The 26,279-nt window shown below is 49.9% G+C and overlaps 2 protein-coding genes across 4 annotated transcripts in view; both read left to right on the forward strand.

Annotated features, from left to right (window-relative positions):
• Nucleotides 1-15,717, forward strand: part of Rcc1 (regulator of chromosome condensation 1) — a 30,492-nt gene extending 14,775 nt beyond the window's left edge. The window contains exons 2-11 of one of the 3 annotated variants that reach the window (XM_005394955.2): nucleotides 8,031-8,112; nucleotides 8,830-8,895; nucleotides 9,729-9,916; nucleotides 10,076-10,255; nucleotides 11,346-11,442; nucleotides 11,555-11,677; nucleotides 12,618-12,773; nucleotides 12,982-13,101; nucleotides 13,383-13,535; nucleotides 14,395-15,717. In XM_005394955.2, coding sequence (XP_005395012.1) covers nucleotides 8,031-8,112; nucleotides 8,830-8,895; nucleotides 9,729-9,916; nucleotides 10,076-10,255; nucleotides 11,346-11,442; nucleotides 11,555-11,677; nucleotides 12,618-12,773; nucleotides 12,982-13,101; nucleotides 13,383-13,535; nucleotides 14,395-14,570 — 1,341 coding nt within the window. In that variant the 3' untranslated portion in view covers nucleotides 14,571-15,717. Of the gene's footprint in view, nucleotides 1-8,030; nucleotides 8,113-8,829; nucleotides 8,938-9,728; nucleotides 9,917-10,075; nucleotides 10,256-11,345; nucleotides 11,443-11,554; nucleotides 11,678-12,617; nucleotides 12,774-12,981; nucleotides 13,102-13,382; nucleotides 13,536-14,394 lie in introns of those variants that run through there. The other 2 variants (XM_013519490.1, XM_005394956.2) reach the window with 2 other exon arrangements.
• A 2,439-nt stretch (nucleotides 15,718-18,156) lies between these two features.
• Nucleotides 18,157-26,279, forward strand: part of Trnau1ap (tRNA selenocysteine 1 associated protein 1) — a 17,451-nt gene continuing 9,328 nt past the window's right edge. Inside the window, exons 1-6 of the mRNA XM_005394958.2 lie at nucleotides 18,157-18,309; nucleotides 18,717-18,814; nucleotides 19,820-19,919; nucleotides 20,536-20,588; nucleotides 24,093-24,224; nucleotides 25,629-25,748. Of these exons, the coding sequence (XP_005395015.1) occupies nucleotides 18,283-18,309; nucleotides 18,717-18,814; nucleotides 19,820-19,919; nucleotides 20,536-20,588; nucleotides 24,093-24,224; nucleotides 25,629-25,748 (530 nt within the window). The 5' untranslated portion in view covers nucleotides 18,157-18,282. The remainder of the gene's footprint in view (nucleotides 18,310-18,716; nucleotides 18,815-19,819; nucleotides 19,920-20,535; nucleotides 20,589-24,092; nucleotides 24,225-25,628; nucleotides 25,749-26,279) is intronic.

Consider the following 26,279-nt stretch of genomic DNA (forward strand, 5'->3'; position numbering starts at 1 on the left):
TGTAACCCCAGCACTCCGGAGGCTGAGGCATGAGAATGAATCCCTGTGAGTTCAGAACCAGCCTGGGCTACATAGGGAGTTCAAGGTCAGCCTGAACTATATAGTGAGACCCTGTCTTCCCTCATCCCTTCCTGCAAAATGTTTCCCTTCTGAGATCATTGGGCCATAGGTTATGCAAACCAGGTATCCTCTGGGCCTTGTTCTAGAAATAGCTCTGTTGTCACAATGTATAAATCTGTTCCTGCTCCGCAGGCATCACTTTGCATCTGAGACCTAACAATTGATCATAAATGTATTGTACATCTTGTTTAACTATAACTGGCAAAGCATGCTGTTTTGAATCCCTTTTGTCCTTGGGGCCTGCTACTGTCTACCTACCTGCCGTCACATTGTGCCCCGGGTTAGGACAGGTGATTCTGGGACTAGGGGAAGGGGCAGCGAGATGCTACAGCAGGGGCTGAGTGTGAAGGACTGGAGGGCAGGACCAAGGAACTGTGGATGGGGGTGAAGGGGAAGGGAGAGCTCTCCCCAAGAATGGCATTGGAGTGAAACTTGGAAAGATGAATTAGTAGTTAACCAGGTTTTAGTTACAAAGATAACCTAAGAGTGGGGATCCTCTTCTGTCCCTCGTTAGTTTTGTGTGTTTGTGGTGCTGGGGATCGGACCCAGGGCCTTGTGAATGCAAGGGAAGCGCTCTGCCACTGAGCCACGTCCCCAGCCCTCTGTTTGCAATTGGGTGCCCTTGGGCCACCCACCCAATCCCCCAACTCTTAGTTTCCTTATTGTAAAATGAAGGTGAGAGGTCTGCGGTGAGGGTGACCAGTACAAAGCAGTGGTTCTAACATCTGGTGGGAGCTGTGGCTCCCTTCCGCAGGGAAAGTGAGCGCGTAGCCGCAGCCCCCACTCCGTGTAAGAAGGGGCCCCGGGGAGAGGAACTGCTGTGAGTGTGCCAGCTCTGTCCCTGGCATGACAGCAGCTCAGCAAATGTGTGTTGGCCTGAGAGCCCTCTCCTCCCTCCCCTCCTGGGGGCCTTTCACACAGAGATTCCAGGCTCCTGGGGTGCGGGTGGAGGGACAGCTGCTGCCGCCCCACTGCTCTTGGTGTCCCTTTGCCGATGGAAGCTGTAGTGAAGTCACAGGGGTCGCAGCAGCATCACCGGGCTCTGGGAGAATGTCTGGTCTGCTGCCCTGGTCCCTTCATTCAGCAAGTGACGGGGCAGGTTAGGGGGCAGCTCTGACCCTGACTGGCCCTGCCGGGAGTGGTCAGGAGACCTCGGGTTTCGTCCCCGCTCAGTGTGGTCGGGCACTGTTCCCTGAGCCTGGTGTCCCTGGCGTGTAAAAGCTGGGTGGCCACCCTCGGAGGCAGGCATGATTTCTCTGGGAGAGGGCGGCACACCGCGGGTGCCTGTTAGTGGCAGCTGACTCTTGTGTATGACTTTTAGGTCTGTGACTGTCTCGCTCTTGTCCCAGACTGTAATTCCTGAAGGTAGAAGTTGGGGAGCAGAGGATGGGACCAGGAATATGATGACAAAATGCAAGTCCTTATTTCCAGTCTAGACAAGAAAACACACCCAGTGGCTGGGGATGAGGCTCAGTGATAAAACAGGTACTTAGCACACAGGTTCAACACCCAGCACTAAAACAAAACAAAAACAAAAACACCCAGCGCAGTTAGGGAGGCTGTAGAGAGGATTGGTTTCTGCCTGTTGTTGAGGAGATGCTGGCGATGCTGGGCACAGGGCTCTGCCTTTCAGAAGGTGCCTGCTCACCTCTGCGCCGCCTCTGTGATTATGCAAAACAGTGATGGCAGTGCCTAGAATCCTCCATCTTGTTTTGGTTTGAGACCGGCTGGCTATGTAGTTCAGCCTGGCCTTGACTTACCACATAGCCCAGGCTGGCCTCAAAGTTGTCGCAGTCTTAGGGCTGGGGATACAGCTTAGCGGCACAAGTGCCTGCTTGGCAAATGTGAGGTTGTGAGTTCAGTTCTGGTACCAAAAAAAAAAAAAGTTGTGGCAGTCTTCCTGCCTCAGCCTCCTGCAGTGCTGGGATTACAAGCATGTGCCATCAGGCCCCACTTCCTCTATTTTATACAGACCGCTCGGGTCTGTGGGACTCAGGCCGGTACTGGGTGCTGTCTCCGCCATAGCAGGGAGCTGTCCATGCCCGTTGTCAGGGCTGTCACCAGTCTACCCATAGCCCAGCTGCCTCAGTGTCTCCTCTCTGGCCTCACCATCCCCCGCTTCAGTTTCCTTCTGTTCTCTGCTGCTTGTATTTGGCCAAACTTATGGGGGGCCTCTGGAGGAAGCTATTCTGGCTGCCTCAGTCTTGCCTAGATTGTGGTCTACCTTTAGCTGGCCTGTTCACTTTTTTTTTGGCAGCGCTGGGGCTGTACCCCAGGGGTGCTGTACCACTGAGCCATGTCCCCAGTTTCCCTCCCTTGCGTTTTGTTTTGTTGTTTTCTCTGAGATAATGTCTCACTATGTAATCCAGGCTAGCCTTGAACTTGCCGGGTAACCCATGCTGGCCTCACACTTGTCATGCTCCTGCCTCAGCCTCCTACATGCCGGCATTACAGGCATGTGCTATTGTGCCTGGCAAGATGCTTGCTTGCTTTCTTCCTTTTTTCGGGGTGTGTGTGTGTTTTATTTTTTTTGAGACAGGATCTCACTATGTAGTTCAGGCTAACCCTGAATTACAGGGTTATGAAGGGTTATGAATCTCTGTGGTTGACTGAACCCACACTGATCCTCCTTCCTCAGCCTTCTGAGTGCTGAGATCACAGGCATGTGCCACCACACCCAGCTCAGTACTATCTTCTTTGTCATCTGAGAGACTAGGGGTCCTCCACAGGAATTAGGCAGAAGGAGTTTCTTATAATACTCAAGACGCCAGCTCTGGCATCTGACTGTCTTGGTTCAGGTCTTAGCTTTCTCTTCTAATGCCTCAGTTGCCTCCTCTATAAAGTGGGGTCATTATAGCCAGGTGGTGATGAGATGCCCCAGCTTGTTAGCCAGCCCCATATGACTAAGGAGGTGTTGACTGAACTGATTCCAACCCAAAATAGCAAATTTTGCTGTTGTTAGTGCCCCTTGTTACCAACCACCTCAGCCCTTGCTTCTTTTTCCCTTTCCAGCCCCTGCCTACAGGTCAGCCCGGCCTCAGCAGCAGTGCTGGCATAAGCCTGACTCCTGCTTTTACATTGGACTTCTTGTGCTGAGCAACACCTCTCCACGCTGCTCAGTGGTGGTGAGCCTATGGCACGTGTGCCGTGAATCTCCAGCATTGAAAGCTCCAAAAGGTTTGCCGACTGGCTGCAGCCCACGTGCCATAGGTTCGCCACCCCTGGTCTGGACTCTTCTTGGGTACAGCTGCCTGCCGCGCATCATTCTGATAAGCTAATAGGCAGTTTGCCCTGGGCACAGCTGTCTGCCTGCAAGGCCTGCCTGTTATACCCCCATCCCTAGTATATCCCAAGTGCTTGCTTTACCGTCCTGTCTCAGGGGGCTCCTAGGCCTTCAGGTTTAAGGAAGACACCTGGTGAACTGGAGCTCTGGGCCTTGCCTCTCCTGTCTGTCTTGTGTTCTCCATCTCACTAAATGGAGCTCAGCATCCTCCTCATTATTTAAACTCACACCTGGGAGTCCTTGTGTTTGGCCAGGCCCCTAGGCCTCCTGGGAAGGCTGCCCAGAATCCTCTTGATTTTTGTTTTTTAGGGTGAAAAGGTCACTTTTTTTTCCTTGAGACTGAGTCTCACAGTGTAGCTCAGGCTGGCCTCCAACTCGTGATCCTCCTGCCTCAGCCTCCTTTGTGTTGAGATCACAGGTGTGCACCATCATGCCCACCTTTTTCATTTATCTTTTTCATTTATTTTTTCAGTGCTGGGAATTGAACCCAGGGGTTTTTTTCTTTGTTTTGTTTTGTTTTGTTTTTGGGACAGGGTCTTGCTATGTAGTTCAGGCTGGCCTTGAACTCACTTTATAGCCCAGGCTGGTCCTGAACTCACAACGATCCTCCTGCCTCAGCCTTCCGAGTGCTGAGATTATAGGTGTGCACTACCGTGCCAGGCTTTCCTATATGTTAAATACGTGCTTTTAAAAAAAAAAACACACACACACACACACACACAAATATGTGCTCTCCCACTGAGTTATACTCCCACTAAAAGTAAGTTGTTTTGTTTTTGTTTTTTGGGGATATTGAATCCAGGGCCTCACACTGAGCTGTCTTTTTTAATCTTTTATTTTGAGACAAGATCTCACTAACTTGCTCAGGCTGGCCTGCAACTTATGATCTTCCTACCTCAGCCTCCGAAGTTGCTGGGTTTATAGGCATATGTCACCAGGCCTAGATGAACAAGTCATTCTTTTTTTTTGGTATCAGGATTCACACTCAGGACCTTGCACTTGCCAGGCAGGCACTTGTGCTGCTGAGCTACATCCGCGGCCCAAACAAGTCATTCTTGATTCCGCCCTCTCTTTCCTTCACTCCCATACTTAACCCACCAGCAAAACAAGTTTTTCTGCTAAGTAGGTCTTTTTCTCCTGTCCCAGGCTTAATCAGACCACTACATTTGTCACATGGTTGCCTGCAGCAACCTCCTAACTCATACTCTGTAGCCCAGGGTGGCCTCAAACCAGCAGCAGTCCTCCTGCCTCAGCCTCCCAAATGCTGGGATTATAGCTTCCCAGTCTTTTTATTTTGAGACAAGATCTCATTTGCCCAGGCTGGGCTGGAACTTGGGGTCTTCCTGCCTCAGCCTCCATAGTACCATTTTTAACATTTTTCCTTATAGGATATAAGGTCCATGATTATAAGGAGAGGGTTAGTCTTTTATTGCTATACCTCCTGGCTGCACCACCATGCCTGGTTCCCATCCAGTCTTTGTTATGTTTTTTTCTTTTTTTTTTTTTTTTTGAGATAGGGTCTCGCTATGCAGTTCAGGCTGGCCTTGAGCTCACTTTGTAGCCAAGGCTGGTCTTGAACTCCCAATGATCCTCCTGCCTCAGCCTCTTGAGTGCTGGGATTACAGGCGTGCGTCACCACACCCGGCCACATTCAGTCTTGATAGCAGCCTGAGAAGCAGTCATCATATCCCTTTTAACAGATGAGGGTGCAGCTCAGAGGTTAAAGCTTCTGACCAACCAAGATCACAAGAGCAGGGTGAAGCTAGGTATGGTGGTGCATGCCTGTAATCCTAGTACTCCAGAGGCTGAGGCAGAGGATTGCTGTGAGTTCCATAAAACAAAAGAGCAGAAGTGAGAAAGCTACATTTTGAAAAGTGAATCCAATTCTCACCAGTCCAAAGTGCATGGATTTTTAGTGTGGGAAGAGGGAGTCTCAGGCATGTTGGAAGGGAAGCATTCCACCTTAGGGGAATGGAAGTTGGGTGAAGTTCAGAATTGCCGCCTCATTAGAGTCAGAACTGGACCAGCGGCAGCCTCACAGGCTTGGCAGGATCCTAGACAGTGGTGACTTCCCTATCTTCAGTATCTTGTTTTCCTCCCCCAGAATAATCAGCAGGAAGTACCTGACCCAATGTCTGTATCCTATGGGCCGGACAACTGGACGGTCTGAGGCTCAAGGCCTGCCGAGAGGGAGGAATGGGGCAAGGGTGCCGGGCACGTCCTCAGCTGAGACTGGAAAGCCTCTCGGGCTTCTCATTTCATTTGCGTTGGATAGAGTCTTCACCCCTCATCTAAGCTGGAGGAGATCCCAGTTCCCAAACAGGGCTGTGCCTGAGCAGTACCTGGGGCAGGGCCTAAGTGCTATAACAACACCAGTATTGGTTTATTAAGCACTTACTATGTGAGTACTTTTATTATTTTTTTTTTATTGCTTGCTTGCTTGATTTATTTATTGCACTGCCGGGGATCAAAGCCATGGTCTTGCCCTACCACTGAGCTACACCCCCAGCCCAGTGTGAGTACTTTCGCACTATTGGCCCATTTGACCCTACATGTCATACGGAGATGTAGGTAATATTAGCGTCCCCCATTTACCAGGAGGAAACTGATTGGTGGGGACACTGAGTGACTGTCCAAAGTCAAGAGCTAGGAGGTAGCTGAGTCCAAAGTCTGTCCAGAGGCTGTGCTTTTCACCACCTCACGCTCCAGCAGCGTTACAGTGCCCAACCCGCCTTCCCTGCCGCTGGGTTCACAGTCCGGAGATTGGAAGCTCCAGGGTTGGCCCACTTGCCTTTGACGACCTTAAAGACTGGGACTCAATAAAGATTTCTAGAGCTGCCTGTGTGGTAGAAAAAGACTCTGGACACAATCTGGCCACGAATAGAACCTACAGAGCTGTAGAGAAGGTCTGTTCCTAGTGTCCTGGAGAAGGCAGGAAGCCTAGAGCAGCAACAGCAGCTGAGAGTGTGGGAGGGGCAGGGCCGAGACTTCCCAGCTGCCCTGGGTACTCTTGGGTCCAGCCTGACCTGCTGCCCATGGTGATTTGCCTTCCCCATTTTGTAACAACCGTTTTGTAACACCTGGTTTGTCTGTTAGCATGTTGTTACCTCCTCCTGGATTGTGTAAGAAAGCCAGGCTCCAAGCGCAAGGTCGTGAGTTCAGTTCCTGGTACCAGAGAAAAACCAAAAACCAAAAAAAAAAAAATAAAAATAAAAAAGAAAGCCAGGCTCTTTCCAGTGTGGCAGTTCTCCACCAGAGGGTACAGATGGTCTGGTTTGGTGGTTTTTGATTTGACGTTTTCAGGGGGCTGTTGTTTGTTTGCTTGTTTTTGTTTTTTGTCTTTTTTAGACAGGGTCTTGGTGTGCAATTCAGGCTGGCCTTGAAACTCACTTTGTAGCCCAGACTGCCCTTGAATTCACAGTGATCCTCTTGCCTCAGCCTCCTAAGCACAGTGACCCTCTTGCCTCAGCCTCCTAAGTATTTATGGGCATGCCCACACCCCACTGAGTTTTATTTTAGACTGTCAGTCAAAAATATTCAGTCATGGGGCTGGGGATTTAGCTCAGTGGCAAAGCGCCTGCCTGGCAAGCACAAGGTCGTGAGTTTGGTTCCCGGTACTGGAGAAAAACCAAAAAAAAAAAAAATGTTCAGTCAAACTGAGCATGGTGACACACACCTGTAATCCTAGCACTCAGGAGGCTTAGGTAGGAGGACAGACACAAGTTCAAGGCCAGACTGGACTGCATAGGGAGACCCTGTCTCAAAAACAAAACGAAACAACACAAAAACAAAAAATTACTGAATTGCCCTGGCTGGCTTTGAATTTGGAATTCTCCTGCCTCAGTCTCCTAGATTGCCAGGATTATAGGCATCACTGCCACACCTACTTTCCTTTTTCTCTTTTTTATTTTAATTTTTTGGGGGGACCTTTATGACACAGGGTTTCACTTTTCAGTTCAGGCTGGCCTTGAGCTCACTTTGTAGTCCAGGCTGGCCTCAAATTTGTAATGATCCTCCTGCCTCAGCCTCCCGAGTACTGGGATTACAGGGGTATGCTACCACGCCCAGGTTTTTTTTTTAATGTTATGGAGAATATTTGCAAAACTTGCTGAGCACAGTGATACACGCCTATAATTCCTGTATTCTGATAGGCTGAGGCAGAAGGATTGCAAATTCTAGTCCAGCCTGTGCAACTTACTGAAACACTGTCTCCGAATCAAGAAAGGGTCAGGATGAAGTTTAGTACAAAGACCCTGGGTTCTATCTCTGGTACCAAAAAGAAAAAAAAAATTTTGTGAGCTAGGAGTGATGATGCATGCCTGTAATCCCAGCTTTGGGAGGCTGAGGCAGGAGGATCATTGTGAGTTCGAAACCAGCCTGGGCTACAAAGTGAACTCAAGGCCAGCCTGCACTGCATAGCGAGACCCTGTCTCAAAAAGACAAAAAAACAAAGCAAAAAATTTTAGTGTAACTTAATTTTTATGCATTCATTATTCAGTTCTTGAAACATTTTAGAAGTAGAATTATTGGGCAATTCCTCTGCCTTCATAGAATTTTTAAGACTTGCCCATTGGCACAGGAAAATGTTTGCCATTTCTGACATCTAGTATGTGGCTGGATTTTTCAGGACACGAAGATGCCACCCAAGCGTGTAGCTAAGAGAACATCACCCCCAGAAGATGCTGTCCCCAAAAGCAAGAAAGTGAAAGGTAAGTGGGCCTTGGCCTCTTCTTTCTGGGTGTGGGTGGCCTCTTGGAGCCCTGAGGGTCTGGAACTGGGCCCCTTCCTCCCAGACTCTTGAAGGTGGGGGATGTCCAGGGATCCCATCCTATAGCTCACTGAATTCTGCCCCTGAGAATCATAAAAGGGGCAGATGCTTATCCGAGAGGATTTGAACAGTGCTGGCCAAAAAAACTACATCCTACACTGGATGTGGTGGCACGTGCCTGTAATCCCAGTACTCAGGAGGCTGAAGCAGGAGGATTGCCATGCATTTGAGGCCAGCCTGGGCTACATCGTGAGCTCAATCCCAGCTTGAACTGCATAATGAGACCCTGTCTCAAAACAAAACCACAACTAGATTCTAGGACTTGATTCTAGGTAGTAGTGCATTGTGGCTAGCACCACTGGTTTCAGAGCTGGGTTCAAGTCCTTGCTCTGTTATGTTCTAGCTGTGTAGGTAGAGGCAAGTCACTTAACCTGGCTGAGCTGGCGTTACTCACTCCATAAAACAGAGTTGAGAACAGCACCAACCTCTCTGGGCTGTTGTGAAGATTAAATGAGGCAATGAAAGAGAATGCATTTAAAGGAAGTGTCAGCAGTTTCCTCTGCTATGATCCCAGAGTAGGACAGAGACAAGAGAAAGCTACTCCTAGTCTGGGAGGAGGGAGTGTGGGCCATGCTCACACAATGTCTGTCTTTTGCAGACTCTCGTAACCAAGCAGTGAAGCCCACTGCCTCCTGCAGTGGTCCCAGCACCCATTCCTGCCAAGGTGTCTGAGGACCAAGCCCTCCTGACAAGAAAACCCAAGCAGGTGGCTCCTGCCTGGTGCACCCTCTGCGCAGCTGCAGCGGCCACGGCCACACCCCCGGAGAAGGGCCTGGATGCTATTGGCTGGCCGGGCCTATGGGCAGTCTCCATTGGCCAGCACAGGGCCTTATAATGCCCACTGGTTGGCACAGACCTCCCTGAAAATGCTTCTTTGAGTTCTTAGTACTGCACCCACCACTTTAGCTGTCGGTTCCGTTTTTGCTCTTAATATGTCTAGGAACTGAAACAACCGGGGATTGAGGAGGTTGAGAGTGAAAGCTGGGACTGCTCCGATCCGTGGGGTCTCCCCAGGTCTCAGTGCGCTCTCCTAACTAGCTTCATGGGCCTGGGACCTCTCAGAAGCTGTTTCCTTTCCTGCAAAACAGGATCCCAAATATGGAAAGTGTGCAGAGCAGGCGAGCATTGGCAAACAGTCCGTGAGGCTGCAGTCTCAGCTGAGCCCCGGCTGCTGGCACCACTGCTTCACACTAATCAGGAAAAAGATCCTGTGTTCTCCCTCCCGCCAACACTCATTTCACAGAAGTGAGAGTCTCCTTAGTCCCATTTCCTCGCTATGGCGTAAATTATTTCGTGCTCAGGTTTTAATCTTCACAGAAGCCTTAGGAGACAGGTACTTCTGCTACTGTTTTACAGATGAGGAAACTTAACTCTGGGAAAGGTCATACCAATGGCCTATGCAAAGCAGAGGCTTGGACCCCAGCCAGTGGGACCCCAAAGCCCTCTCCTCTCTCCTGTGATCCTGCACACTCAGGAGCCGCCTTCTCCACCCCTCAGTCTCACACAGGTCTCACAGAACAGCAGCAGGCGTGGTGCTGACGCTGGGCCAGGGCGACGTGGGCCAGCTGGGGCTGGGGGAGAGTGTGATGGAGAGGAAGAGGCCGGCCCTCGTGCCCATCCCGGAGGAGGTGGTTCAGGCCGAGGCGGGCGGCATGCACACCGTGTGTCTCAGCAAGAGTGGCCAGGTAGGTTGGGGGCTTGGGTCCAGGCGGGACTGAGCCTGGGGTTGGGGAGTTTGGAGCGGTTGCTGTGGAGATGGAATCGCTCAGCGCAGCAGGGAATGGCCTAAAGAAGAAGGTGCTGGGAGGCCAGGCCTTGCACTAACGGGGGCACCCTGGGCACAGGTCTACTCCTTTGGCTGCAACGATGAAGGTGCCCTGGGAAGGGACACATCAGTGGAAGGCTCAGAAACAGTCCCTGGGAAAGTGGAACTGCAGGAGAAGGTGGTACAGGTGTCAGCAGGAGACAGTCACACAGCAGCCCTCACCGAGGATGGCCGGGTCTTCCTCTGGGGCTCCTTTCGGGTAAGACTGGGTCTGGAAGGCTGTGGTTAACCCGTGGGGCCCCCAGAAGAATACTCTTCCCTGTCCCGCTGTGCGTACGTACTGATGGGAAGATGAAGGCCCATAGGCAGAGCTGGAGCCAGACCCGAGTCTGTGGCTTCTTCATCTGGATCTGTCCACACCAGTGCTGTTTCCTTGAGTCTGATGCTTTGGGGTTAGGGCTGACCTGGGAAGCTGTGCCTTAAACCCTGTCCCTGCCTCGGTCTCTCTTCCCCCTTCCAAGCCCTCTTCCATATTTCGCAGAGGATTTAGGGGAAGAAGCCATGCAGGTGGGATTGTCACAGCTCAGTGATTACAAGGCATGGAGAGTATACTTTAAAAAACAGCTTCAGTGTTAAAATTATTTTGCACTTTTATATTTATTTTGAAATATTATAAAAATTAAGTGAGCCGGGTGTGGTGGTGCATGCCTGTAATTCCAGCACTCGGGAGGCTGAGGCAGGAGGATCACTGTGAGTTTGAGGCAGCCTGGGCTACAAAGTGAGCTCAAGGCCGGCCTGAACTGCATAGTGAGACCCTGTCTCAAAAAGAAGAAAAAGAAAAAAGAAAGCAGTCTGATGGTCTTTCCTTATTAAGCCTGTTTGAAAAATTTTAATTTTTATGGAGAATTTCCTAGCACATAAAAGTAATCAGAATATTATAATGAACCTTTGTCTACTTATTATACAGCTTCAATGATTATCAAGTTTTAGCCAGACTTGTTTATCTCTAGCAAGTCACATCTACCTCTATTCTTTTTTTTTAAAATTTTTTAAACTTTTTTTTGGTTTTTCTCTGGTACTGGGAATCGAACTCAAGACCTTGCGCTTCCCAGGCAGGCGCTGTGCCGCTGAGCAAAATTCCCAGCCCCTTACCTCTCTGTTCTTTGGGTATTTTAATGCACATCCGAGAACACATGATTTCATTCTGGAGTATTTCAGGTGGCCTGGCTCCAGTCTGCCTCTCCATCTCGGTCTGCTACAATGCGCTGCCCTTTACCACACAGCTCTGTGGCCTCCTGCAAGCCCGGGTGTGGCTGGTGGCTGATAAGTGCTCTGCCCCTCCCTTCCAGGACAATAATGGTGTGATTGGGCTGTTGGAGCCCATGAAGAAGAGTATGGTGCCCTTGCAAGTGGAGCTGGATGTGACCGTGGTGAAGGTAGCCTCAGGTTAGTCCGAGGTCCGCACGATGGGTAGGGGCTGTAGAATCTTGTTCTGGGCTGGCTCGGCATCTGGCCTTGCAGATGAGCCCTGCATTTTCTGCTGTTCTCTTGCCCTCAGGAAATGACCACTTGGTGATGCTGACAGTTGATGGTGACCTCTACACGTTGGGTTGTGGGGAGCAGGGCCAGCTGGGGCGTGTACCTGAGTTATTTGCCAACCGTGGTGGCCGGAAGGGCCTTGGTAAGTGGCTTTGTTCCTTCCGTGGGGCAGCTTGGCAACCTTCCCCCGACAGAGGCCAAAAGCAGTATGGGTGCTGTGTTCTGGCTCATATCAAATGGACTTACAGTGTTGGTTAAGGACTGAGACGTTAGGGCCAGGGATATAGCTCAGTGCCACAGCACCTACCTGGCAAGCACGAGGTCCTGAGTTCGATTCCCAGTTCCAAAAAAAAAAAAACCTGAGACTTTAAGCCAGGGGTAATGGTGCCTTTAATACCAGCACTTGGGAGGCTGAGGCAGGAGGATGGCTGAAAGTTTAAGGCCAGCCTGGGCTTCATAGTGAGTTCAAGGTTAGTGTGTACTACATAGAAAGACCCTGTCTCGGAGCTGGGGATTTAGCTCAGCAGCACAGCGCCTGCCTGGCAAGCGCAAGGTCGTGAGTTCGGTTCCCGGTACCAGAGAAAAACCAAAACAAAAAAAAAAAAAAAAAGAAAGACCCTGTCTTGAAAAAACAGCAACAAAAACCACTCAGCTGTTGGAGACGGACTAGCTGAGTTTGAATCTCGTCCTGATACTTCCTGGCTCTGGGGCCCTGGATATAGTTTCCTTCTCTCTAAACCACCTACCTCTAACTGTGCTTCTTTGGAGTGCTATGAAGATAAATGAGCTAATTACAAGAATGTCTGGGCAGGGGAGGTAGCTCAGGGGCATAAGCGCCTGCCTGGCAAGCACAGGGTTGTGAGTTCGATCCCCGGTACTGCAAAAAAAAAAAAAGAAGAATGTCTGACGCATGGTAAGTTCCACATAAATACTACCTGTAATAACTGAGAATCTGAGCAAAGCATTTTTGCCCTCAGTTTTCTCTTCTGTAAAGTAGGTATAAAAATCTCCACTTAGTCTCCCTCTCAGGGTTTTTTTATGGAAGGCAAACAGATGCAGTCAGAATACTTTTCTGCCTACAGAACGACTCCTTGTCCCCAAGTGTGTGATGCTGAAATCCAGGGGGAGCCGGGGCTATGTGAGGTTCCAGGATGCCTTCTGTGGTGCCTATTTCACTTTCGCCATCTCCCACGAGGGCCACGTATACGGCTTTGGCCTTTCCAACTACCATCAGCTTGGTGAGTTCTGAGCCCAGCACTAGGCATGACCCGGTGACCTGGGTTCTAATCTTGTCCCCACTGCCTGCTCACTGTGTACCCTATGTGGGCTCGCCTCGTCTCTCAGAGCTGTAGTTAGTCGTCTCGTCTGCAAAGTGAGGCTGTTTCTGTCCTGGTGAGGGTGGCCTTGCTGTGGCAGCTCCTAGAACACCTTCATCCCCGACAACAGGAACACCAGGCACAGAATCATGCTTCGTACCCCAGAACTTGACGTCCTTCAAGAATTCCACCAAGTCCTGGGTGGGCTTCTCTGGTGGCCAGCACCATACGGTCTGCATGGACTCAGAAGGTAGGACCCTCGCCTCTGCACGGCAGGCTGTGGAACCTGAGCCTGTTCTGCGGGTTGGTTGGGTCAGATGTGGGCCCACCCCTACCCCGCAGTGTCCTGGTGTATCCAAGGGTAAGTTCCTTGGAGACCAGTATGGAGATTCTTGTAGTTCTTCCCTAAGATGAGAAGAGACATTGCAGACCTCCTTCTTGTCACCCTGGGAAGAGGGACAGGCTCCTGAGGACACAGGACTCACCGGGCCTGCCATGCACTCTGCCACTGCTTCTCTCTCCCCTCCGCAGGAAAAGCGTACAGCCTGGGCCGGGCTGAGTATGGGCGGCTGGGCCTCGGCGAGGGTGCAGAGGAGAAGAGCATACCCACCCTCATCTCCAGGCTGCCCTGCGTCTCCTCGGTGGCCTGCGGGGCCTCTGTGGGGTATGCTGTGACCAAGGATGGTGAGTGGGGCTGCCTGCGCCTGTTCTTGTTGGGCCCGGGAATCGAGTTTGCTAGCAGACTCCCAGCAGGCCGTAACAACCGCCATCAGTCGGAGCTGAGGTGTGACGGTCATGTCATGTTCCAGCTCTGGCTTCGGTGGACGTACGCTATTTTAATAGAGGTGATTTGTTCCGCAGAGGAGAAAAAAACCAGAACAAAAGGGGGAGCCAGCACTGAGGCCAGGGAGGCGGTGGGACTTGGGTCTAGGTCTCCAGACCCCTAGCGCAGGCTGTCTCTATCACAGTGGCCCCTCTGTTAGCAGCTTCCCAGGAAGTTGGACTAGAACCTCAGGAGAAGAAAGGGTTAGTAGTCAGGGTCCTGGCTAGCACAGCAGAGGGTGGTGGTGACTGCCAAAGCCCGAGTAGGGGAGGGGCACAGCCCTGGAGACCTGCTGGAAGTCAGCCTGGAGAGGGTCTTGATGAGCGGTTACTCTGGAAGACCTCCTGAGGAAGCGGGGCTTGCGCTGCACCGTAAGTTTCGGTCCTTTATAAACAGCACAGGATGGTGTCACCAGCAGAGGAACATGCAGCGCAGTCTCAAAGGCGGCTAGTCCTGAGATTTGGAGGTTTGGGCAAGGGTTCAGGGGAGCAGCCAGTCATGTAGGCCCTGGAGTGCCATGGCTAGGAACAGGAAGAAATCTCAGGCCGTTTTTAAGATCATCCAGTCCTTGGCTTCTCTCAGTGTAGCTGAACTCCGAGGAGCTAGGACGTCACCAGGCTGCTGTTGGCCAAGGTGAAAATTCATCCCATGTCCCCAGCTTCCGACGGTTTGGAAACATGGGGACCCTGGAGACAGCATCCCCGTTTCTGTTTTTTGCAGGCCGTGTTTTTGCCTGGGGCATGGGCACCAACTACCAGCTGGGCACAGGGCAGGACGACGACGCCTGGAGTCCTGTGGAGATGACCGGCAAACAGCTGGAGAACCGTGTGGTCTTATCTGTGTCCAGCGGGGGCCAGCACACAGTCTTACTGGTCAAGGACAAGGAACAGAGCTGATGAAGCCCGCGAGGGCCTGGCCCCCACCTTCCCTCACAGCACAGGGAAGCAGAGACGGCCTCAGACCCCAGCAGCCTCTCCCCAGCCTGTCCTGAACACTGTGTCATCTCCTGCCTTTTTCCCATCAACAGAGCAGAATCCTTCTCCTCTTTTTCGTCCTCCTTTCTGGAATCATCCTGGCACCTGCAGGATGAAGCGGGGAGCGGAGGGGCTGTCAGAAGGAACGTTGCTCGCCCTCACCGGAGACCTCTGGTTAGACGTTGTACCCCACTTCTCTACCTCTCCCATCCTGGCTGGCTCTGACTTTGCCTTCCATAATACCAGAATGCCCTCCCTGGGGGCTTGGTGCCTGCGGTCTGAGAAGTTGGGGCTCTGTCAGGCCCCACTCTAGTTACGTGCCACTCTTCCTGTCCTAAGAGTCCGCGGGCAGTCATCAAGCCCAGCTGTCATGGACCCAGGCCTGGGACAGCTGGAGAAGGGGTAGGGCTACAGAACCGTGGGCAACCGCAAGCCAAATATTTGGCTCTGAACAGGTGTCCATAGGGCAAAAGACTGATTCACTTGATGAAGGAAAAAGCCAACTACTGTAGCTGTTCTCCCGGGAGCACAAAGCATAGTCTTTGCCTGTGGGGTGTCACATGTATAGTCCCCATCCACTGGGCCTCACCTGCAGCCAAGGACCCCGGAGCCCCACTGGGCTCACAGGGCAGGGCAGGATGTGGGCAGAAAGAGGATGGAGGTTTTATACACAAAGGTACAGCAATATTAAGAGGCAAGAGGGGAGGAGGCTGGCCCCAAGAATCTGTACAGTGGCTGAGAAAATAGTTTTAATTTTTTTAAATTGTAAAATATTTTGGAGGGGAGAGTAAAACCTTTTAACACTTTGAATAAAATTAGAGTTTTATAAAATAGGCCACCTATTTTTCTACACACTCCCTGTCTTTCCAAGGCAGCATCCTACCACGTGCCAAGCGTTGTCGGGAAGGGCAGGGTGAGCCCATGCCCCTAAACCTGGTGTCCCCTGCAGCTTGAAGCCTGTCCCCTGTGGGTGCCCCCAAGGCTCTTCAAATCCATCAAAAAGGAGAAAGAAGTTTGAATGTTTATGCTTCAGGAACCACTGGATTAAAAAAAAAAAATGGTGCAGTAATACAAGAAATGCGATGGATCTTTCAATTTTCTGAACCCGATCTTTGGGTATATTACATCTTTAGAAATGCTTACTGAGCTGTCATACTTTCAACAGCAGGTGTATTAAACATTAATGACAGGGCTGGAAGTATAGCTCAGGTAGAACGTTTGCTTAGCATCCAATCCCCAGCACCAAAAAGAAACATTAATTACATGATGTCTCAATACAGTTTATGCACACTGTAGATTTTCATAAGCATTGAGCAAGCAACTCAGGGCTGACCTGCCCAGTAGAGTAGTTACCAGTTATATGTGGCTGTTTATAATTAGATCCATTTTAAAACTTGGTAAACTTTTTTAGTCGTACAAACCACATTTCAAGCACTTAATAATATACGGCTTGTGTTTGTGGTATTAGACCATACCAATATAGAGCATTGCCATCATTGCAGAAAGCATGTATTTATATATATACACACACATACACATATATATTCTGAGGCTGGGCATGGTGCATGCCTGTAATCTTTGTACTTGGGAGGCTGAGGCAAGATTAAGCCAGCTGAGACTGCAAACCAAGAACCTGCCTCCAAAAAGAGTGTGTAGGGGCTGGGGATTTAGCTCAGCGGCACAGCGCCTGCCTGGCAAGTGTGACGTCGTGAGTTCGATTCCCAATACCAGAAAAAAACAGTGTGTAGTGGGCTGGGGATATAGCTCAGTGGCACAGCGCTTGCCTTGCAAGCATGAGGTCATGAGTTTGATTCCAGGAACCACCAAAAAAAAAAAGCTGGGTGTGGTGGCACATGCCAATGGAAAGTTCCAGCGTGGGCAATTTAGCAAGTCCCTGTCTCTAAACGGGGTGGGGGTAGAGCTTAGCACCCCTTTTATGGGGTGGGGGAGTGGAAGGCATCGGATGTAACAGGAAAGCAGGAACAGCAGGATTCTTGGGTCCCAGATGTCAGTGATTTTTGGAAAAATAATTCCATCGGTTTTTTTCCTTGAGATTTTTGGTTTTTTTGTGTGTGTGTTGTGGGGCAGGGATCTCTTTTGAGACATGGTCTCACTGTGTAGTGGAGGCTGGCCTTGAACTCACTATGTATCCCAGGCTGGCCTTGGCTGGTGGCGAACCTCCTGCCTCAGCCTCCCGAGTCCTGGGAATACAGGCATATGCCACCTCAGCTTGCTTATGTCATAAATTCAAGAAATGTTTTCTCAGTGCCTACCAAATCCCAGACATTACAGGAATTTGAATTTGATTAGAAAACAAAATGGACAAGTCCTGTTTTATGAAACTTTATTTTCTCCAGCTGATGGAGAATTTACTAGCTGCCAGGCATTGTGTCGACTGCTTTCCAGCTTCTCATTTTCCCCCTTACAGCACTGAGGTAAACTGATTAAACGCCTTAGGCTCAGAAGTCATGTGGTGCCAGTTTTTGACTTATGGGTACATCCTAAGTTTGGGACGTGGAGACTGGTAGGGAAGGACTTTAGGGCCCTTCAGGCACTTAGAGTGGACGTCACCGTCAGAAATGCCAACTGCCCGGCACAGAAGTGTCCCTTTTTGTACTGGGTACAAAATGACTTCAGGCCTTGGGACACTCCCAGACTAGAAGTTCTTAAAATTAAATTAGGCGGTGGACATCTGCAGTCCCAGGTTCCTGGGAGGTTGGGGCAGGGAGACTGCAAACTGGAACTCAGCCTGGACAATTTAGTGACTTAGCGAGAGCCTGTCCAAAGAAGTTGGGAGCGGTGGGAAGGGGGTGAGGGGAGGTAGCTATATGAAGGCCCTGAGTTCTATCGGAGAATGGGGGAGGGATGTGAACCTATCAGGATTATCTACTTGTCCAAGCCGTGTTTATGTGGGCGCTTCCGTGTGTAGGTCTCTGTTCCTGGGACTGGTGAGCGCCCCTGGCGTGCTGGGACTTGCTAGTGGCATTCATGAAGGTAGGACAGGACCTGGGGATTAACTGTTGAGATGACATCCCGATTTACACTCGCTTTAGTTCACCGCCCTGCAGCTTCAACAAGAATCTCACGTTTTGTGAACGGGGACATGTAGAGTTGTTGTTTTTATCATGTGTTTTCGTTTTGTTTTGTTTTCTTTGTCTTTTTGAGACAGGGTCTCTCTATGCAGTTCAGGCGGGCCTTAAGCTCACTTTGTAGCCCAGGCTGGCCTCGAACTCGCAGCAATCCTCCTGCTTTAGCCTCCCGAGTGCTGGGATTACAGGCGTGCGCCACCACGCCCGGCATCATTTGTTCTACATTTTACGACGAGCATACTTTTTGGGTGCGTATGTAAGTAGTTCCATGTGTGTCTCGTCACGTAGAGAAAGTCACAAACCACGCGAGCCCGCACCTCTCACGCGCGGACTCCGGCCTGAGCCCCGCCCACTGCGAGCCGGAAGCTGGGCGCCCGGCGGGGCCTCGGGAAAACCCGGGGCGGAGCGCCGGGCCGGATGGGCCGCGGATCTTCGGCGCGTGCGCAGAAGGCGTCGCTGGCTGAGGACTCCGGGGCGGTCCCCTCTGCGCGGAGTGGCGCCCGCGCGCGCCTCGCAGGCCCGCGGAGCCCGCGCCCGGGTGCGGGATGGCGGCCAGTCTGTGGATGGGAGACGTAAGTGAGGGCGGCTGCCGGGCTGTGAGGAGAAGGCGCGAGCGCGGTGTCGCTGGGGAGGACGGGCCCGAGGGGGAGGGGACTGCAACCCTCGCGGCTGGAAGTGGCGGAGGGGGCGGGCTAGCCTGCGCGGGAGGCGCCGCGGGTGCGCACCCGGGCGGGGGGTCGGGCGGCGCCCTGGAGCGTCGGAAGGGGAGGGCTCCCCCGCGCTGGGCGCGCCGTGGTTGCGGGGCCTTCCCGGTCCTGGAGCTCCCCGCGGGGCGCAGGTTGGCCGCGGAGGAGCTGGGGTTCGCGCCCTCGCCGGAGCCCCGGGCGCGCGCGGCGGGAGCCCGCGGGTCCTGCGGGCGGGGCTCGGGCTGGGGCCGCGGGCCGGACGCCGCCCCACCTCCCGCCCCTCCTGTGCGCAGCTGGAGCCCTACATGGACGAGAACTTCATCTCCAGGGCCTTTGCCACCATGGGGGAGACCGTGATGAGCGTCAAAATCATCCGCAACCGCCTCACTGGGTGCGTGCCTCCTCCTCCCCGCTTCTCCTTAGCGGACCTTGCTGCGGCTGCCATTCAAGAAAATGTAAAGATCGAAAAGTCGGGGCTTCGGGCTCCTCTGTACCCCCGGTAAAAGTCAGGGCGTCTCTCTACCTCTGAGTATTACAGTGATGTAAGGGGTAACAGTGCACCGTGGGTAGCACATTGCTTAATGACAGGACTCAGGAGACAGATTGGGTTTGCAAATTACTTCTGCTGTGTGACCCACGGTAAGTTACTCAACCGTGAAAATAGGAATTGGGCCGGGGATACAGCTCAGTGGCATAAGCACCTGCCTGGCAAGTGCAAGGTCCTGAGTTCATTCCCAGGACCAGAAAAGAAAACAGGAATAATAATAGCATTTAGCTCATAAGTTGAGGGTTAAATGAATTCCCACTCGGCACGTTCGTATGTTATATGCTCAGTTACTAGCAACAGATTGTAGTCTGCTAGGTAATAAACACTTTACATTCACTAACTTTGTAATATTTTGAGACAGAGTCTCACTATGTAGCCCAGACTGGACTCAGACTAACAGTGATCCTCCCGCTTCAGCGTCCTTTTTTGTTTTTTGAGACAGGGTCTTGCTAGTAGTTCAGGATGGCCTCAAACTTGTCAGGATCCTCCTGCGTCAGCCTCCTGAGTGCTGATATTAATAGGTGTGCACCACCACGCCAGGCTTCTAGTACTGACTTTTTAAAGAGATCAAGAGTAGTTGTCCTAGTCACATCCTACATTTTGTATGCATCTGTTTTTTACCTGGTGGTGTTTTACCTGTTCTGTCTCTAATATATATAAATAAATTTTTACTGAATGTGACTAGGGCTGGCCAGCTGGGCAGTCCTTATGTTCAGTTTGTAAGTTACATCCCCTGGAATATGGCAGCAAACAAAATAGTATAGGCTGCGATTAGAAAGCCGTTTCTCCTTTCCTTTGGGTAAAGACTTAACTGGATTAACCATTCTCTTCTGTTTGTTTTCTTTTCAGGATCCCAGCTGGTTACTGCTTTGTAGAATTTGCAGATTTGGCCACAGCTGAGAAGTGTTTGCATAAAATTAATGGGAAACCCCTTCCAGGAGCGACACCTGTAAGGACATTTAGATAATGGTGATATTACGATTTTTACTGTCATCGGTTACCATCACCTATTGAATCCCAACTGTATACTTACATCACTTTATTTAATCTTGTAACCACCCTGTGTAGTAGGCATTGTTATCTTTGATAGACCAGGAAAGGAGTTCAGGGAAGTAAAATAACTTGCTCAAGGCAGCAAAGGTAGTAAGCAAGAGCCAGCATTCAGACAAGATTGGTTACTTCCAAAACCTGTCCCCTTTCCGCTCTGTGTCACTGCCTCCCTCCTGTGATGGAAAACTGGAAATGCTAGGTCTTTCGCCTGATCGAGAAACTGGAGTAGGCTGGCAGCAGCAAGAACACATTTCAAGAGAGTTACATTCTGCTCTTCCCACAGTTACTTAGCTTACAGCTGCACCAGCTGGCACACCTGGGCTCATAGAACATGGAGCGGGCAGTGCCCTTAACGGTCATCCGTGCAACCCCCTCATTTTATACAGGAGAAAAGGCTGAGGCTTAGAGAGGGGGAGATATTTTGGCCAAGGTAATTTATTTCAGTTTTTTTCAAATATTGTTTGACTCTTGAAACACCTTTCTCTGTTTTAGTGTGTTTGTTTTTAAATTTCCAGGCAAAACGTTTTAAATTGAACTATGCTACGTACGGGAAACAACCGGATAATAGGTAAGTACAGAGCAGCCCCAGCGAAGTGAAAAGCTCCAGGAAATGCCACGACTGTGTCAGTCACTGCCAGGAGAAGGGTGGGGCTCCAAGTTTGGTTGCACTTGCCCCCTCTCAAAGGGGCACGTCTTTCCATTTCTCCATTGGTGGGCCTTCCTGGGGTGCCTCGTGCCTTATTTGGTCCGTCTTCCAGCCTCGCACCCTGTTACTCTCCACAGTGCGGAGGTTGTATTCAGTAAGAACTTACCTGCAGTGCCTAGGCATGGCTGCGCATCCCTGTAAACTCAGCTACTCTGGAGACAGGAGGATCACAGTACAATTCCATCCTGGGCAATTCAGTGAGACCGGCTCCCAAAAGGGGGGCTTAGGGATGTAGCTCAGGAGTAGAGTACCTCTAGGTTCCTAGGCTCTGTCCCCAGTACTACAATGAGAAAAGAATAAATAAGATTACAGATGTAGCTCACTTGGAAGAGCAGAAGTGTCTAATATGTACAAGCTAAAGGTTCAGTCTTCAGTGTTGCAAAAAAAAAAAAAAACCTACCTGTCATAGCAGCATAAATTGGTTAGCATTTCTTTTTGCTGTGTGAAAACTTGGGGTTTTTGTTTTATGTGTGTTTCTTTGCAGTACTGGTAGTTGAACCCAGAACCTTTGTACTAAGCTACTTTTTTTTGTTTAACTCACTAAGTCCCTAAGTTTTCCTGGCTGGGTTCAAACTAGTGATCCTCCTGCTTCAGCATTGCAGAGTGCTGAGACTGCAGGCCTGTGTCACCACCAAGCCTAGATATATGAAATTTTTAAGACACCATCAGCCTGGTATGGTGGAACACACCTTCACGTGCCTGTAATCCCAACACTCTGGGAAGTTGAGACAGGAGGATAATGAATTTGAACCCAACCTTAGCAACTTAGAGCCTGTCTCAAAATAAAATATAAAAATGGCTGGGGATTTAGCTCTCTGTCAAGGCCCTGGGTTCAGTCATTTTGGGGGCTTTTTTTTTTTTTTTCTTGTATGAGACGAGGTCTCAGTATCTAGTTCAGAACTTAGTGATCCTCCTGCCTTAGCCTCCCAAGTGCTAGAATTACAGACCTGCGCCACCACACCGGCTGCTTTTTTGTTTTTTTGAAATAGGATCCCCCTATGTAGCTCTGACTGGCCTTGATTGACTGCAAAACCCAGCTGGCCTGTAACTTTTGGCAGTCTCCTGCCTCAGCCTCCCTAGTGCTAGTATTACAGATGTGTGCCACCATGACCAGCATGAATTTAGTTTTGTTTGAAGGAAAAAGAAAACAATATATAAAAAGCTTTAAAAGTTTTGTACCCATTGACCCTATACGTTTACTTTTCAGAATTTATTCAGGGATGTATGCAGAGTATTCTCAAAAGAAATAATATGTATAATGGTAAAGCTGAGAGGGAAACCGTACAACCTAATAACAAATGAGTTCAGATGTGTTCAGGATGGTATGGCCACAGACACAACCTAATAACAGAAGTGGTTAAATTATAGTGTGTTACCTAACTTGGAATACTGTATATTGGTTAATTAGTCATGCTATAGAACACTGATGTGTCAAGATACTAGGATATGGTTTTATGGTTTTCTTTTTTAAAAAGAGACTTGCCAGATGTAGTGCACACCTGCAATCCTAGCACTTGGGAGGCTGAGGCAGGAAGATTGACACAAAGTCAAGGCCAACCTGGGCTACATAGTGAGTTCAAGGCCAGTCTGAATTGCATGGTGAGACCTTGTCTCAGAAACTAAGAAATAGAGGAAAAAAGATAAAAATGACAGAAAAGATTATGAGTTCAGTTTTTGTGAATTCAAAAGAAAAGTCATAGAAAAAAGAAAAGCATATATCAGCATTTATAGTGATTGCATTTGTTTTGTTTTGTCTTTTTGAGACAGGTCTCACTATGCAGTTCAGGCTGGCCTTGAGCTCACTTTGTAGCCCAGGCTGGTCTAGAACTGCGGTGATCCTCCTGCTTCAGCCTCCTGAGTACTGGGATTACAGGGGTGCGCCACCACGCCCAGCCTAGTAATTGCATTTGAAGGTTAAGTTACTGGTAATTTTATTTTTTTGGTGCTCTTGTATAGACATACATGTTTTGTCTTTCTGAGACAGGGTCTCACTATGCAGTTCAGGCTGGCCTTGAGCTCACTTTGTACCCCAGACTGACCTCGAACTCGCAACAATCCTCCTGCCTCAGCCTCCTGAGTGCTGGGATTACAGGCGTGCGCCACCATGCTCTGCTACATATTCTAATTGAAATAATAACAAATGTTTGCTTATTTATTGTTTGGTACTAGGGATTAAACATAAGGCCTTGTGTATGCTAAGCATACTTATGCCACTGAGCTACACCCTAGCTCATTTATGTGTTTGCATAGAACTTTTTTTTTTTTTTGGTACTGGGAATCGAACTCATGACCTCAGGCTTGCCAGGCAAGCACTTAGGCCACTGAGCTATATCCCCAGCCCAGAACTTTTTGTTTTGTTTTGTTTTTGTTTTTTGGTTTTTCTCCGGTACCGGGAACTGAACTCACGACCTTGCGTTTGCCAGGCAGGCGCTTTGCCGCTGAGCTAAATCCCCAGCCCCCGCAGAACTTTTTTTTTGAGACAGGGTCTCGCTATGTAGTTCAGGCTGGTCTTGAACTCACTATGTATCCCAAGCTGGCCTCAAAACTGAGGCAATCCTCCTGCTCCAGCCTCTCGAGTGCTGGGATTACAGGCATGTGCTACCACACCTGGCACTCTCTCTCTTTGGTGGTGATACCGAGGATTGAACCAAGACCTTCACACTGAGCTACTTCCTTAGCCCTTTGCTATTTTGAGACAGTCTTACTAAGTTGCCCAGTCTGGGCTCAAACTTGCAAATCCTCCTCCCTCAGCTTCCCAGAGTGCTAGGAATACAGGTGTGCACCATCATGCCTGGCTTCTCTCTTTTTAACACTTAAATTAAAAGTATGCAAGTTTGCCAGGCATGATGGCTCAGTGTCTATAATCCCAGCACTTTGGAGGCTGAGGCAGGAGGATCACCTCAGATTTGAGGCCACCTTATGCTAAATAGCGAGTTCAAGACTAACTTGAATTATATAGCAAAACCCTGTCCAAAAAAAAAAAAAAAGCCAAATACCTAGTTTCTTTCAAAAGAAAGTTTTATCTTTTGTGCTCCTCAGGGATGTGCCTCTGATTCACAAATACGAAAACCAGATAAGCACTGGATAGTGGGTGAGGCATTCAGGGCAGGGCCTGTTTCCATTTCTATTCCTCTTCAGCCAGAACAGTAATGAAACAAATTAGAACCTGGTTAAGCCTAGTACGTATGAGGTCCTGGGCTCTCATCCCACAGCAAAAAACAAAACAGAACACCCAGAATGTGGTTAAGTAGACCCATCAGAGGTGGGGTATCCTACGAGGCCCTGGAGAAATTGACTTGGAGTAGGCCAGAACTGCGCTCAGAGCAAGGTTTTCACCTTTGTCACTGACTCTTGTTCTCTCCTCAGCCCTGAGTACTCCCTCTTTGTCGGGGACCTGACCCCAGATGTGGATGACGGCATGCTGTATGAGTTCTTCGTCAAAGTCTACCCTTCCTGTCGGGGAGGCAAGGTGGTTCTGGACCAGACAGGCGTGTCTAAGTAAGGCTCCTCCTGTGCCAAAGTCCGGTACATGACTTCCAGCATCGTTCCCCTGGGGGAGTGTTACCGAGAGGCCGTCAAGCGTGGGGGTTCAGAGCAGGGCTCAGGCGCTAGACTGCCTGGTTTGACTCTCAGCTCCAGTACTGGCAAGGAACAGTGCTGTAGGTCAAGGTGTCAAAGTCTCTCTGCCCCTGTCTCTTCATCCATGAAATAGGGCTAACTAATAGTATCCCTCATCAGATTAACAGGATTAAAGAATATAATAAATCACATAGGAAATGCATTGTGTTCACTCTTTTATTGTTACTGAGCCTTTCAGTGTAGTTAGAAGTTGTTCACTCCAAAAATGAAAAAATCTCAACAAAGTCTTTTTTTTTCTTTTTTCTGGAGTTTTTTTTTTTTTTTTTTTTTTTTTTTTTGCAGTGTTGGGGATCAAACCATGTGCCTCACACATGCTAGGCAAGTGCTGTACCACTGAGTCACATCCCCATCCCGGGAGAAACTATTCTTGATGAGCATAGTAGTCATAAGCTTACGCTTGGGAGTCTGTGGGTTTGAGTTAGGCACGACTTCGGGTATGTTATTAAAATTTTCTGAACTTTGGCTGCGCCTGCAGTAAAATGTGGATACCACCTTCGTGTAATTATTGGATGTTTTCGTTAGATGTGGTAGCACACACCTGTAATCCCAGCACTCTGGGAGGCTAAGGCAAAACGATTACAGATTTGAGCCCAGCCTGGATAACTTGGCTATTTAGCTAAACCCTGTCTCAAAAAAAAAAAAAAAGGAGTACAGAGCTAGAGTTCAGTGTGAAGGCCCTGGTTTCACTCCCCAGTGTGGGGGTCGGGGTGAGGGCTTTGGGCAGTTTGATGAAATAACCCGGGGGAAATGTTCAGTGTGGTGCTCGGAAATAAGTGCTCACTAAGTGTTAGCCGTCATTAATTTATCCCCCAGCTAGAATATGACCTCAAGGGAGCAGGAATCCCTTCCGTCCGACTGCCGTGCCCTGTGCCTGGTGCAGTACTGGGCAGTCAGGGCGGTTTCCGGAAACGTGCAGAGTGAAGGTCTTCAGTCATTACTGCTGCCACTATGAAGATCATGATAATAATTTGTTACCTTCCAGTAGCTCAGGGAGGGAAGCTACTATTCGGGAAGAAAGCCCGTGGGCGCAGGGATCAAGGAGAATGGTGAACTGAAAGTGAGAGTTCCTGCAGGTTTCTTGATGGTTTTGAACCCTAACCCCACTGGCCTTTTCCACTGATAGTAATTCGTTGGGCTCCCTCTCCCTTCTCAGCCCCGTCCTCTCCGCATCCCTGCCCACATTCTTGCTCTTTCCCCTTTTCCTAACATCCGTTCTTAGACTTCACATCTCTGATCTAAGTGTGTCGGATTTTCTCCCTGCAGGGGTTATGGTTTTGTGAAGTTTACAGATGAATTGGAACAGAAGCGAGCCCTGACAGAGTGCCAAGGAGCAGTAGGATTGGGGTCCAAACCCGTGCGGCTGAGCGTGGCAATCCCTAAAGCGTGAGTCTCGCAGGGAGCGGAGGCGTTGGACTGACCCCACCTGCACACCCTGTCTGTTGGCTGGGAATCAGGGCATCCATGTCCTGAAAGAGGCTACAGGGAAGTTTAGCTCAAGTCACAAATACTAATCGTTTGCTTTTTCCCAGGCTGGGTGCTGGGTGTTAGAGATGAACTAACGTAACCTCCCCACTCCAGAAGCTTAGGGACTAGATGCTGGGGCAGGCAGGTCGATTTCAGTATTAGTGACAGCAGCAGTAGAAAAGCACTTTGGCTGCACATTCCTAACGTCTCTGCTCTTTCCTCAGCAGCACCACTGCTGAGGCTTTGTCCATAGAATTAGTAAGGCATAGGATGGAGATGAAAGATGCTGGTTGAGGTGGCCTGTAATTCCAGCACTTGGGAGGGAGGTTGAGGCCGGAGGATTGTGAGTTCAAAGCCAGCCTGGGGCCGGTGATATAGCTCAGTGGCATAAGTGCTTGCCTGGCAAGCCTGAGGTCATGAGTTCGATTCCCGGTACCAAAAAAAAAAAAA

The sequence above is a fragment of the Chinchilla lanigera genome, unplaced genomic scaffold (assembly GCF_000276665.1).
Source record: "Chinchilla lanigera isolate Chin_1 unplaced genomic scaffold, ChiLan1.0 scaffold00051, whole genome shotgun sequence".
Lineage (NCBI taxonomy): Eukaryota > Metazoa > Chordata > Mammalia > Rodentia > Chinchillidae > Chinchilla > Chinchilla lanigera.